At 40.9% G+C, this 13327-nt stretch overlaps 1 protein-coding gene across 1 annotated transcript; it reads right to left on the bottom strand.

The window, feature by feature from the left end:
• Nucleotides 1-9497: 9497 nt before the first annotated feature.
• OOSP2 (oocyte secreted protein 2) lies at nucleotides 9498-12953 on the bottom strand. The gene is made up of 4 exons (XM_032879899.1): nucleotides 12947-12953; nucleotides 12345-12523; nucleotides 11216-11319; nucleotides 9498-9612 (listed from the first exon to the last, which is right to left on the bottom strand). Exons 1-4 carry the CDS (start codon nucleotides 12951-12953, stop codon nucleotides 9498-9500), a joined length of 405 nt encoding a protein of 134 aa, XP_032735790.1.
• Between the last annotated feature and the right edge of the window lie 374 nt (nucleotides 12954-13327).

Raw genomic sequence — 13327 nt, 5'->3', positions numbered from 1 at the left:
GCCTCCAGTGACTGCAAGCTCAGCTGTATCTGCTGTCTTCCCAACGTAAGAAGTTGGTGCCTATGTCCGTGTCTGTCACACGCTGGACACTCAGGGAATACATGCTTAACAAATAAATAAATTTTTGGTCCAGCTCAGTGGAGCCATGCTGTACTGAAAATCTGTTTTCAAGGATTGGAGCCTCTCCTACGGAGAAACTCCTGAGTACTTCTAGAGGGGGGAAATCAAGTCTAACCACATCATTTAATTTGATTTTTTTGAATAATTATAATTACCAGGGAGAATTTTCAGCCTTTAGGCAAAATAAATTATATTCAATAATTTGCTCAATTTAGGTTTTGTTTGTTTGTTTTTAGTGAGAGAAGTGTAGATTTTCTGAGAACCCCAGTTAAGTTCACCCATCTGGCTTTTACTCTGTGTCAGGCATTGTTCTAGGTGTTTTACTTATTCAACCCATTTATCCCTCACATATCCACATAAATAAGTACTACTCTTGTGATCCTTTCCATTTTACAGGCAGGAAAGAGTTATGTCACTTCCCAAAAAACACACAGCCAACAACTGAGGAGAGAGGAATCAGAACCTGGTCACCCGGCTCTAGGGTGTCATTATGATCCCTTTGAGCTTATGCAGAAACCCACTCACTAAATCCCAGGCTTCAAGTGTGTCCAGACCATCCCATTCCCAGAGCTGGCAGCCAAACTTGGAGGCAGCCCCTTGGATTTAATACATCTCAGGGGTGTGTGTGTGCATGCCTGTGTGTGTGCGTGCACAAGGCTATGCATGTCCATGACCGTGTCTTCCCAAAGAAATAACTATATAATTATATCTAACATTTTGGCACCAGAGAACAATCAAATTCTAAAGGGAAGCCATGCTCTTCGCTGAAATTCCAAATCTCTACATAGCAACCATACAGAAAACTCTGCAGACATCCTTATGGCCCACTGGGGGGCACCCCAAGCAGGTAATTAAAAAGGAGGCTTTCTCTGAAAAGGGAATCTATAGGGTTTACCTTGGAGGCTTCAGGCCTTGGAAGACGTCTTGCCTCTGAAGCCAAGTAGGAGACACTCGATAATGATGGCTAGGATGTCTTTTCTGGAAAACTGCAGCCTCTTCTGACTCCAACTTAACGTGCCTTTGCCTTGTGCAACAGTGTAGAGGAGTCAGTGGAAACGTGTTGGCTGGAGAGCGTGGTAAGACCACTCTGAGTTCACTGTGCTTCCTGAAGGCTTACGGTTGATTAGGAAACTGGCAGCAGGAGTAACTGTCTTCTGGCTTTGAGACATTGCCCAATGCATTGCTGGAACAAGAAATACAAGCAGGACATACAGGGAGATGGGTGGGAAAGCACTGGGGATGGGCATCGAAGAATTATGTCAAAAAACAAAGAACAAAGTCAGTAAAAGCAGTGTCTAGATGAGGGAGAGTGGTCCCATGCCTCACATTCAGGTCTTACAGGCTTTGAAAGGCTAGTTAAGTTGCCAACATTATAGGTACAAAAAGTATACAAACTGTAGTTTAAATACATTGAATGATTGCTGTGGAGGGGTCATCACTCTACATGTTCCACATGCATTGACCCACCTCCTCCTATGCTAACTCCAGACCAAGGAACAACTGTTAGCCCAATTTCATAGAAAAGAAGACTATCGCAGGGAAATGTTAACCAGCTTTCCTAACATCAGTCCATACCTGGCCAGGCTGTGTGCAAACTTCAGGCTCTGGGTACCATGAGGTGCCCAGCAGTGCCTGTTACCCCCAGTGCGATTTTAATAACACCTCCCTTCATTTTCAGAGGTGTCCCAGCTTAGAAGATGAATTATTGTGAAAATTAATAAAAAGAAACCTTGTTTAAAATGGTATTTGGAAAGGGGCACCTGGCTGGCTCCATTGGTCAAGCACCTGCATTCAGCTCAAGTCATGATCTCAGGGTCCTGGGATGGAGCCCCAATTCAGGCTCCCTGCTCAGTGTGAATCCTGCTTCTCCCTGTCCCTCTTCTTTTTATCTCTGCTTGTGCTCACTTTCTCATGCTCTCTCCCTCAAATAAAGAAACGAACAAACAAACAAATCTTTAAAATAAAATGGTGTTGGGAGGTGAAAGCAGGGAGCTCTCACACCCTACCACTTCTCAGGATTGCAGACCCCACAAGAAGAGACCTACCTTCTCAAGCTACTTTACCTACTTTACTACCCAGTTTGAGGAAGAAAGGTGCATCCCTAACAGCGGACCAGCCAACGAGAGACAGTCATAACTCAGCCAATAAGGAGGCCCTATACTTGGAACTCCCTCTTTAGTCCATTGGACTTTGTGCTTATGGCAGCTCTCCCCAGCTTCCCCCAGCTTCCTCTATAAAAGAGCGGTCTTTCCTCTGTTGGTCTGCCTTGGCTGTGGTTTGTTGTAACTTGCCTTTCTCAAGTTGTAATTCTCTACCATTCCCAAATAAACCCCTTTCTGCTGATAAAATGACTGGCAGTTTCATTTTTAAGGGTAACATGACATAATCATCCTCAATAGATAAGTGTCCTTAAGTAGGTGGTGGAACGATCAGAGCCAAGAGACAGTAAGGAAATAAGTAACATGAAGATTCGCACTGCCATCTTTAGGACAGTCACAAGGCAGGGCTGTTGAGGAAAGGCTGGAAAGGGAAGTCTGTGAGGAAGAGGAGAATGTTCCTAACAAATTGGGTGAGGCTCTAATTCTAGAAACTGGAGGAGAAGTGGGAACTTGGTCACAGAAAAGAGAAAAAGAGGGACGGATATGATGACCCAAGGAGAGCTCTGGGAGACTGTGAACTTGGGCACTGGATATAAAGTGAGCAAAGGTCCCGCAGCCAGTAACAATATGCAGGAGCTCTGATATCACGGCTGGCACCTGAGCCTGGGACAGATGCTGGGGAGCGGGGGATGACAGAGAAATTCTAACCATAAATCATGAGGAAATAGCTAACAGGATGGCAACAAAAATATACTTTTCCTGTTTCACTTTAACCAGAGTCATTGCAAATGGAATACTGAAGAAGAAACAGGAATAGGAGGGGGAGTGGGGAAGGGAAGGGGAGGAGGAAGAGAGAGGAGAACAGAGAGGAGGAGGAGGAAAAAGAGTGAGGTAGGGAAGGGGAGGAGAAGAAGAAGAGGAAGAGGAGGGGGAGAGGAAGAAAAAGAAGATGATGACAAAGAAGAGGAAGTGAGGAGAGGCGGGGGAGGCTTAGGAGAAGAGGAGAAGGGCAGAGTGAAGGGAGGAGGAAGAAGAGGAGAGGAAGAAGAGAGAGGGGAAAAGGAGGGGCAACAAGGGGAGGGAAAGGGAGGAGGAGGAAAAGTGAGGGAAAAGGGGGAGGGAAGAGGAGGAGGAGGAGAAGTAGAGGAAGGGGAGAGAAAGAGGAGAGGGGAGGGAGGGAGAGGAGGTAGACGAGGAAAAGGAGGTGGAGACAGGGGCGGGAAGGGGAGGAGGAGGAAGAAGAGGACAAAGAAGAGAAGGAGGAGGAAGAGGAGGAGGAGGTGGAGGAGGAGGAAGAAGAAGGGAAGTCAAGAAAGTGTCTTCAGGGAAGGAGAGGAAGAAATATGAGTAAATGAAAAAAAAAGTAGTTCCTTTTAACGTACTTGTTTTAAATGTAGAACTGTAGGGGGGTGGAAAGAGCTCTGAAAGGAAGTTACTTAAACTCTAAGACTTCATTTATCTCATTTGTAAATATAAGAGCTAGTGCCCACCTTAGAGAACAGTGCCTGTAAAAAGCAAATGACAGAATGCATCCAGACATCTTAGCAACTAAGGTCTTTATATGCATTCAAAATAAATGAATAAAAATGGGAAGCCTCTTCAATTATTTAGGGAGAGAATGATTATGGAAACTGCTCTCGAGAGAAGACTCACAGAAATGTCCTCCACAGGTGTGTCATATCCTCTGATTCCAGTGGCTGTGGAGTGCCAGTGCCCCTGTGGCACGCCCCCACTGTCATGGATCTGCTGGGTCACTGGGCACAGGACCAGACTGGGGCTCAACTTCTCCTACTCACACCAGGTCTCCTCATCCAGCCTCTTTGAGTCCTGGACCATGTGTTCGTGCAACTCCATGGTGACGGTGCCAGCTTCTGCAGGTCATCCACATGGTCAAGGTTGGAGACAATGAGAGAAAGAGGCAAGTTCCAGTATGTTCAAAACCCTGCTGACCTTCAGCAGCACTGGGCTTACCACCAGATGCAAGGACAATAACCTTCCATGCACTTCTACCCCAGTCCCCAAAATGTATTGTTCTTTATGACAAATATGTTATCAATATCATGCATATTGGTTCTGTTCCCCTAACTGAACCCGGTCATAAGGTCTGAGTGATATATCACTACTCTTTCGGTTCTCATTTCTCTATTAGCTTTGGACTTTCTTTCCTATGAGCTGTCAGGAGAATTATCTGATTAGAATAGCATAGAGTCTGTTTCCTCCAGAAATAGCTTTCAATCCTAAAATGCCTTTTCACTCTTCTCCAAAGAAGAAAAGCAGTAGACCCCAGGGAATTCTAATGTTTATATATGTAAGGGCCTGCTTAGCCAGAACGAGCCATTTTGTTGTTTATGCAGTAAACTTAGATTGACCCTGCCCCACCACAAGGAACTTACTTAGAAACAAGTCTGGGAAACCAGAAAAATATGACTGACCAGCCCCTGATAACAGAGCCCATATATCAGGACGTGTCAGGTCAGGGGGAGATAAAAGAGCCCAGAATACAAGGATAAGCCAAGCCAGGTGGAGACATCCAATCAGGAAAGCACCTCCCTAACCGCCCAAGAATGTGGGCCCTGCCTTTTGGGTGCCAGTTCTGACCAGAGTGATAGGCTAGTTCAAATAGCTACTATAGGGTTAATTGTAATTCAGTTGGCCACCTGTGTGTGGCCAGGCTCAACCACATGGCCTTTACTCTATAAAAGTTAGTCTGTGAGGCTGGGAGGGGTCGCCTCTTTGCAAGAGACGGCCCTGGCCAGTCAGTTTGATTCTCGGTGCTTGGCGAGAAATAAAGCTTTGCTTGACCTTTGCTTTGTATCAGTCTCGCTCCTTTGACCATGGACCCAACAATATACAGTACAGAATCCTCTTAATTGTAGGTAGTTTAGGGTCTCTCCTTGTTTATGGGGAAAACTTATAAATATCACTGTTTGTCATTCTGTTTCATTCAGTGTGATCTTTTGATATTTTGGCTCCTATTTTAGAAGAACAGGAGGAATACAGGCTCTATAATCAAAATGGGTTCTTTTTTCATGTGATCCCCTTGCTAGCACTACATCTTACTAAATTTATGTCCTGATTAGAAATAGAAGTGGGCGCTTATATGTATTCCAATTAGTCCTGAACATTGATCGAACATGTGTCTGCTGATACAGTACGGTGGACCAAAGCCCTGTAGTCTCTCACTCATGGTTCCTACCCAGGCCTGGATAGGAACCTTCTGGTACTTTTTGCTCATGTAAGAGGTCCACCTTGAAGACCCAGGTTCTTGTTCAAGACAAGGCTCACAGCCGGCATGCCCACCCGCATCTCAGTGTCTCCACTGCCCTTGAAGACAGGGCTGGTTTCCAGTGTGCCTGGTTTCTGTGCACGGACTGAAGCTCGCTTGGATTTTTGCAACAGATCTTCTTTCCTTGGATAAAGCCACTGTATAAAGCACTTCATCTTTTACCCACTGTATTTCTCAGGAGAAACTCTCTCTTATGTTACATGACTAGGGGTTCTTGCTCACATGGTCTTCTGCTAACCCCCTGGTCTGGGCAAAGGTAGCTCTTCCCTCTGGCTTAGGAGGCTCATAAACCAGCATCTTCTCTTCAATGCCCCCTTCATTTGTATCTCCTAGGGTTCCCTCTCTATTCAACTGGCATGGAAATTAGACTTTTACTCTTTCTTGGAACCCGAAATAGAGCAGTCTGGGCTCCTTCTGACCAGGCTGCTCCCTCTAGTGTCCACATGGGGATACAACACTTGGGAAGCTGTCGACTTCACACTGGGCACCTGCCAGGGCTAAATCAGTGGGATTACTTTGGTCCCTCAGTCAGCAGCACACGTTCTGTAAGGCTACCCTGGACATTGTTCAGGCCAATCCTTTGGCCCTTGAACAAGTTCTTAAATTCATCTCCACTGCTCTTTTTCTACAGTGAGAATGACCTAGAGTAGATACAGCTTGGTGAGCATCTTCCTTCCAGACTGTGTCTTCCCTCTAGCCTCTGCTGCTAGAACACTGCTTTGCTCTGGCTGGATTGGGACTAAGGTTGCCAGACAAAATTCAGAAGTTCCAGTTAAATTTGAATTTCAGGAAAACAACAACTTAAAAAATGTTTAAGTATGCCACATATGATATTTGACTATTTAAATAAAGTCCTGAATATTGCATGAAATACAACAAAAATAATACTATGAGAAATCCAACTTTAACTGGGCATCTTGTATTTTGATCTGCCAAATCTCATCAACCTTACTTAGGGCACAAAGTCCACTCTATTCCCTTGGATCATTTCCTGACCATTGCCAAACATGTTGTCAGCTCTGTGCTACCACTCCGCCCCTCAGCCCACCAAGGTATTAGACTTCTGATTTCTAAGTGGCCATGGGGCTCATCAGGAAAGAGTGACAGAGCTTGCAGCAAGCCATAGGGGAAGTACATCTACAGGGATCCTGCCCCGATGGACCTGCTCCAACTTTGACCAAGTGAACCTTTCAAGCATTTCCAGTGGCTTCTTGGTAAGTCATTCCCTGAGGGAGCCACCAAGTCACTCTTGCCTCCTTTTCAGAGTCAGCCTACAGGTTTTTAGCAGGGAGTTTGGGGGCCTTTTAATGGGCTACTGGGGGGGAGGGGTTACTCACTACTGTATTGGCCTGTGGTTGAGCTACTCAAGTAGAACTTGCCTGGGTGCCTCAGCCCAAATGTCTTTAGATCCTTACTGCTTCCCCCTTCCACACTCCCCCTGCTTCTTGATTCCATCTCCTTTCCATCTCTCCACCAAAATCGCTATTGGCCTCTCAATACTTTTCTTTTTAAGAGCATATATTTCATAGGACAACTTTCATTTTCTAATAGAACAATAAATTCTAGTTGAAAAGTCTAACTGATGTACTATTAAATGTATTTCCATGCCGTTAGGTTCATATGAGATGAGCTATTATGCCTTGTAATCAGGCTAGCATAATTTTTTTCGTCAGGCTCTCTGAAATATAATTTACAACAATCAGTTTCCTTTGTCAGGTGTATAGTCCTATACATTTAGCCAACATCCATTCAAGTGTAAACTCTACCATAAATCAAGCTAAAACAGCTGCGCATCTAATTCTTAGCACGTCGAACTTTTCTTCTCACCTACAGCTGACCTGGAACTCCATCGTGTCGCTGAAAACTACTTCTCAAGGAAAAGATTCCTACTATCACTTGCATCTTTCTGCACTTCCCAAGGAAAACAGGAATGTATTTTCAAAAAGAAAACAGGTGGCGTTTAAGCATGTGAACTGATCAATACCTTGTCTTTGATGAGTTGTGATTACACCCAAGTCCTGCTTCGCTTCCCTTAAAACTGAGAAATGAAGTATCTATCACTATATTGTCTTTGTAAATGTTCTGGATGAGTCCACCCTTCAGTCACTTACATAGAATGAAACAAAATGAGCATACACACAAAAACTTACAAGGCTCTACAGAGTCAAGGCAGGCTACCTGCTACAACTTAAAAGAGGAACATCTAAAAACAGAGACATTCTTGTGATTTTCTTTCTAGTTTTGACTTCCAAAAAAGGACTGGCGATTATTTAAGGGACACCTTCACCAAAATAATTCAGCATCTTTTCATGATAAACTGTCAATCAATTACATAGAGATAGAATACACCTTCACATAGTAAAGCCTGCATAAAGCAAGCAAGCCCTTAGTGAACACCACACCTGACGGTGAAAAGCTGAAAGCTTTTCCTCTAAGAGTAGGAGAAAATCACCAATTTTAAAAGCAGTTGGGAAATGATTTAACTTATTTTTTTTCTTCTCTGTAAAATTGGTGTAATATTCACACATAACTTTGGGGTTATTAGAATCAAGTAAGTTGTCATTAGATGCTGGTAATATCACCTGACACATGTTAGGCCTTACAGAAGGGTTACCTCTTAGTTTTATATTGACTGTAAAAGGTAGATGCCTATTGTGACAATGTTTAAATTCTCTGATGAGTAAACAACTCTAAGTAGCATTTTATTGAAAATGATATAATAGTAGCACTTTAAATTTTTAAAAAATTTAATGAAAATATTAATGAAAAATACCTTGGCAAAAATCAGACTCCAGGCTCATGTGACACCAAAGTATATATTTACAAAGCGATTGAATAACAAATGGCACAACTTCATTCTCCTAATTGATATAAGAAATATCCCAAAAGTCAAGAGTGACCTTTTTGTATATTACATGGGAAGACTCCCTTTTTAGGGAAAAGATGTCTAAAGAAGGAGTCTTCCCATGCAATATACAAAAAAGTCACTTTTTTCTATTTATCACCAGCTACATGATGAATATATCATGATGAATATATCATTTATATATAAATTATGAATATGAATTCATGATTATATGAAGACGATAGCATGGTGGGAAGATACTACCCTTGACCACCTCAATCCATTGATTATTTCAAGTATGGAAAAATCACATCAGGGAAAGAACAGAAAACCTGACATCAAATTTCAGTTAAGAAAGTGGTTATTTAGGGGCACCTGGGTGGCTCAGTCATTAAGCATCTTTCTTTGGCTCAGGGCATAATCCCAGGGGGTCCTGGGATAGAGCCCCGCATCAGGGCTTCTCCCTCTCCCACTCCCCCTGCTTGTGTTCCTTCTCTTGCTGTGTCTCTCTCTGTCAAATAAATAAATACAAATCTTTTTAAAAAAAGAAAGTGGCTATTTCAATTCTAGAATATGAATCTAATTTCCTTCTGCAACAATCAAATATGACATACATTGAATTATTTTTAGGAATTGATTTTACCAATTAATTAGGAAAGCCACACGAGTTAAAGTGTCTTCACACAAAAGCACTTTGTCCTGAGAGTTAGTACATTAAATTTTAAACTCTGCACCAGGTTAGTCTCTGGCATATTTAGATACCTATCTCCATTCTCTACTTTTACTAAAAAACATTTAGAACATATTTCTCGAAGGTTCATATCAACTGGATCAAATTATTGTCATTGGGGACATTTTGTTCTACTGTATAGAATAGAAAATAAAATTTAAATGGGTGGTATAAATTACCAATAGTTAACATTAAATTAATAAGCTATATCCCTGATGAAATATATATATATATATTTGTGTGTGTGTGTGTGCATATATATATATATATATGTATATATATATATATATCTTCCCTGAATCAGGGATTTCTAGGGAGAAGATATCTAAGAAAAGATTTATACCAACTTTTTTTAATACAAAAAGACAGGTTTTTCCAACAAAATTCATGACGTCAGTTCCAATGCTCCATTCCCCCTTAAGGACTTAGTAAGCCTAGCTCTTCTGGTGTTGTCTCCAAGTCAGCAATAAAGGGACTGGGGTCCAATTTTATTTCATTTTCTGTAGAAACTGGTGTAAGCCACACTGATTTCCTAAAAGAAAAACAAAACAAAACAAAACAAAACCAGGAGCAGATATTGTTCGCATACTTGGCACCTGGTCTCCCTGAGTCTATACTTGGGTCCAAGTTATTAAGTTATTTTTACTCCTGTGGCCATTTTCAGTATAGTGATTTATTTGAACTGCTTGCTTTAGTCAAGTACCAAAATGCCCAGGAAAATGGATTCAGACAAGTAGATCCTAAGAATAGTAAGTAAAAGCAACCAGAGTTTAATCTGAACTAGTGTAGTAGTGGCACAGGGTGTGTGTGTGTGTGTGTGTGTGTGTGTGTGTGTGTGTGTGTATGTGTGTGTGTGTGTGTGTATAGCAGTAAAAAAGTATGCCATAACACCAGTAAGCCAACTGTATATCTTTTTTGGCCTAGTTTTCATTTCTTCCAAAGGAAGATGAGCTGCAAACAACACAAAAATCACTGTTGAAGCAGAAATGCCGGTGTTATCATTACTGATCATGTAGCCTATGGAGAAGCAATAGCTCCAGAGCATTATTTCACAACATTTCATATTACTCTAAGCATTGGCTAATATATAGGAATGAAAACGCGTGTGTGCATGTGTATTTCTCTACAGAATCAAATGTTAGTGTCAGCTACTTCCCAGAGTGTCACTAAGTTCCTCAGCCTTACACGTGCCTTATGGAAATAAGTTAAAAGAGTATCAAGAGGATGTAACAATATGAGTGTATATAATGTCACTGAGCTGTACATTTGAAAATGGTTAAAATGATAAATTTCAGCTTACATATATTTTACCACAATAAAAAAATAAAATACCAGGGGTGCCTGGGTGGCTCAGTCTTTTGAGCGTCCGACTCTTGATTTTAGCTCAGGTCTTGATCTCAGGGTTGTGAGTTCAAGCCCTGCACTGGGCTCCACATTGGGCATGGAGCCTACTTAAAAAAATTCTCCCCTGTAAAAAATACTGCACATTTGCTCTGAGTTCTACCTTCTTTTTTATGTCAACTATTTTCACATATTAAACAAGGATAAAATTTTTTCCAAGATTTATAACTAATAACACTCAATGTAAATATTACAGTGACAAGATTTGTAACTTGTGACATTCAATGTAAATACTAAAGTGTTTCACCACACACCATTTTACTTGGTCTCAAAGTTCATGTGGGGTCCCTTTGGAATTCAATGTCTCAGTTCCACAGAACTACAAGCAAAATGCTTTTAATGATTAGGTTGATAAACCTTTCCTTTCGTGTATTCCATGAGTTAGTATTAAAATGAAGAACTTATGTTCCCTTCTATTAACATGGAATTAAACCATGAGATGTATTAAAGTATTAGGATGGAGGAGACACTGAAAAATAGTATCAGGCTTGATTCTTCCATTTATTAAGGCAACTGAGTAATGAGTCTTCTTTGTGGTTCAGTTGTTGCAAAATAACCTCATTATACTAGAATGTATATAAAAATAAAAGTATTAAGTATTTTTAGGGAGGCTATTTTCACATTTTGACGTATGGTTATGGGTGAATCAAGTCTAAAGTTCATGCTTCTGCAGAAGTATCCTAACTAAATGGGAAGCAGATACATCTCAAAGGAGGCTGGTCTATTGGACTCACCTAGAGGCAGAACACTCCAAAGGGATCTTCTGAGGGTCACAATGTAGATTCCGAGGGTTAAAGTATATCTCAGTTTGGAAAAGGAGAGTATCCTCTGAAACAACCTAGGGGAGCACAAAGGTTAAATAGAAGGTACTTCTAGTAACAGGGGAGGCATACACACATTTGAGTAAGAGGTAGAAAACATTTACAATCTCAAAGTTGGCTACTGTCACGATGGTCTGACAACCCACTAGGACAGAAGAGGAGTACTATCTGTAAGAGCGTATTTAAAGTGCCTGGGGCGGGGGGGGAAATCTTAATAGTACATAGGAGCAAACCTAAACTGCCAATGAGAGCCATCTTTATGACTCATTAATGGAAAGATTTCCAACAGTTCTCTCAAAAAGGAGGATTTGGAAGTCAAATAACAGAGTGGTTTAAAGTATAAGCTTTGAAGGGTAATCATCCTGGTTTGGTGTCTATACTACCATTAACCAGCTTTGCACCCTGGAAACATGGTAAAAGCGCCTTCTAAAGCTTCATTCCATTCTATCATTTCTAATAGAGCCAACACCTTATTTGTAGGTGACTATTACAGTTAGTCACTGGACAAAATATCTCTGTAGTATGAATATAACCTGTTCGAATAAGGGAATCTATGAAAAGATAATATTCCAGGATAATAATAGAGTTGAAGACTTATGCCTAGAAGAATACGTGAGAGACTTTATCCCAGTGAAAATCTACTTGCTGTATAGACACACATCCTCAAAGCACAGGCAACTCAAATGATCCAATGAATAGGATATACCTTTCCAGGAACTGTGACCTTTCCCATTAGGAGCATCAAAAGGAATTTAAAATTGTCTGCTAAGCTTTAGTAAAATACAAGCATAGCCTAGGGACAACTTAAAATCGGTTTCCTAACCAGTCTGGAATTGCGTGTTGTCAGGTCCTATGCACACACAGATGTCCCAGTGTCCAGTGAATGATAAGTAAGGAACTGTGGTTTTGTCACCCATAAATTATGATAATTAGAAGCAAAATTTGCTCTTTAAAACAAGAAAGACAATAATTTTAGTGCAAGGTATAAAGATCTAAAAAAAACTATTTAGAAGTTATTTTTATAAATAATCACGAGTCTCACCTTTATCCTGATCCCACAGTCATATACAGGGTATATAAAATCATATGCATATGTTTGTATCCGAGTCACAGGGCAACCTGATCCCAGATATAATTCATCAGCAAATATATACAGATTGCTGCTATACCCACATGGGCTAACCGAGATCATCAACCAGTCCATAGAACAACTTACTTTCACTGCAGAAAGAATCATAAGAGAAAATGTCAGATATGTATTTATCTCAGGGAAGAATTCAAAGAATATTCATCTATGCCCTCTGTGATTAACTAAAAGGTATTTCTTTCTCTGACATAATCAAGGCTTAAAGAACAACATATAAAAGTTTTCACATCACCATTAGTTTCCAAAATATCTGCATCATTATATCCTCAACTAACTAGACTTCAGTTATTTCACAGGGAAGAAAATCGACACATAAGAATAAGAAAATGACAATCTTCTAGCCCCCTGCCTCCTCTTAAAAAAATTAGATTCCAAAGAGGGTGGTCTACCTAGGGCTAAACATAGGGACAGAAGTAAAATGCAATGCATTTGAATAGAAGAGACATATTCCCAGGAATGCTTTTTGGAGAGGAAGTAGAAAAAGAGTGGGACAGTACGATCCATGTCTGGAGAAACCAGAACCAGAGACAATCAGAGCCATAGAGGAAAGACTCTGAAGAGAGAAAGTCCACCGAAGAGAGAAAATCAGTCCTTTAAGAATAATCACTATTTCTAATGGATTAATGTATCCTGTGGAAGTAAAATTGTGCTGGATTCTGACCAAGTATGCCAGATGGACATTAACCACAGTTTCTAACATGACACTGAGCAAGCCATTCATGTGTCAGAGGGACTAATTGTCTAATATCTTCTTTCCTATAGGATTGGTGCTCACTTACATGTCCATTACAAATTAATAATAAAAAGCCAGAATTCACAAAGAAAAGAATAGCTAGAGGTTCAAACCTTGACTAGGAAATCTCCTAAAAGAGTAATAG

The sequence above is a fragment of the Lontra canadensis genome, unplaced genomic scaffold (genome assembly GCF_010015895.1).
Source record: "Lontra canadensis isolate GAN:19392208 unplaced genomic scaffold, GSC_riverotter_1.0 scaffold66, whole genome shotgun sequence".
Taxonomy (NCBI): Eukaryota; Metazoa; Chordata; class Mammalia; order Carnivora; family Mustelidae; genus Lontra; species Lontra canadensis.
Note: the sequence above shows the minus strand (reverse complement) of the source record. Positions and strands in the feature narration are given on the sequence as shown.

Coding starts and splice junctions, on each gene's coding strand:
- OOSP2 (XM_032879899.1), bottom strand. Junction 11,320..12,344: donor ACTGTGGGATCAGGATAAAG/GTGAGACTCGTG, acceptor GTGCTCCCCTAG/GTTGTTTCAGAGGATACTCT. Junction 9,613..11,215: donor TTGGAGTGTTCTGCCTCTAG/GTGAGTCCAATA, acceptor TTTTTCTTTTAG/GAAATCAGTGTGGCTTACAC.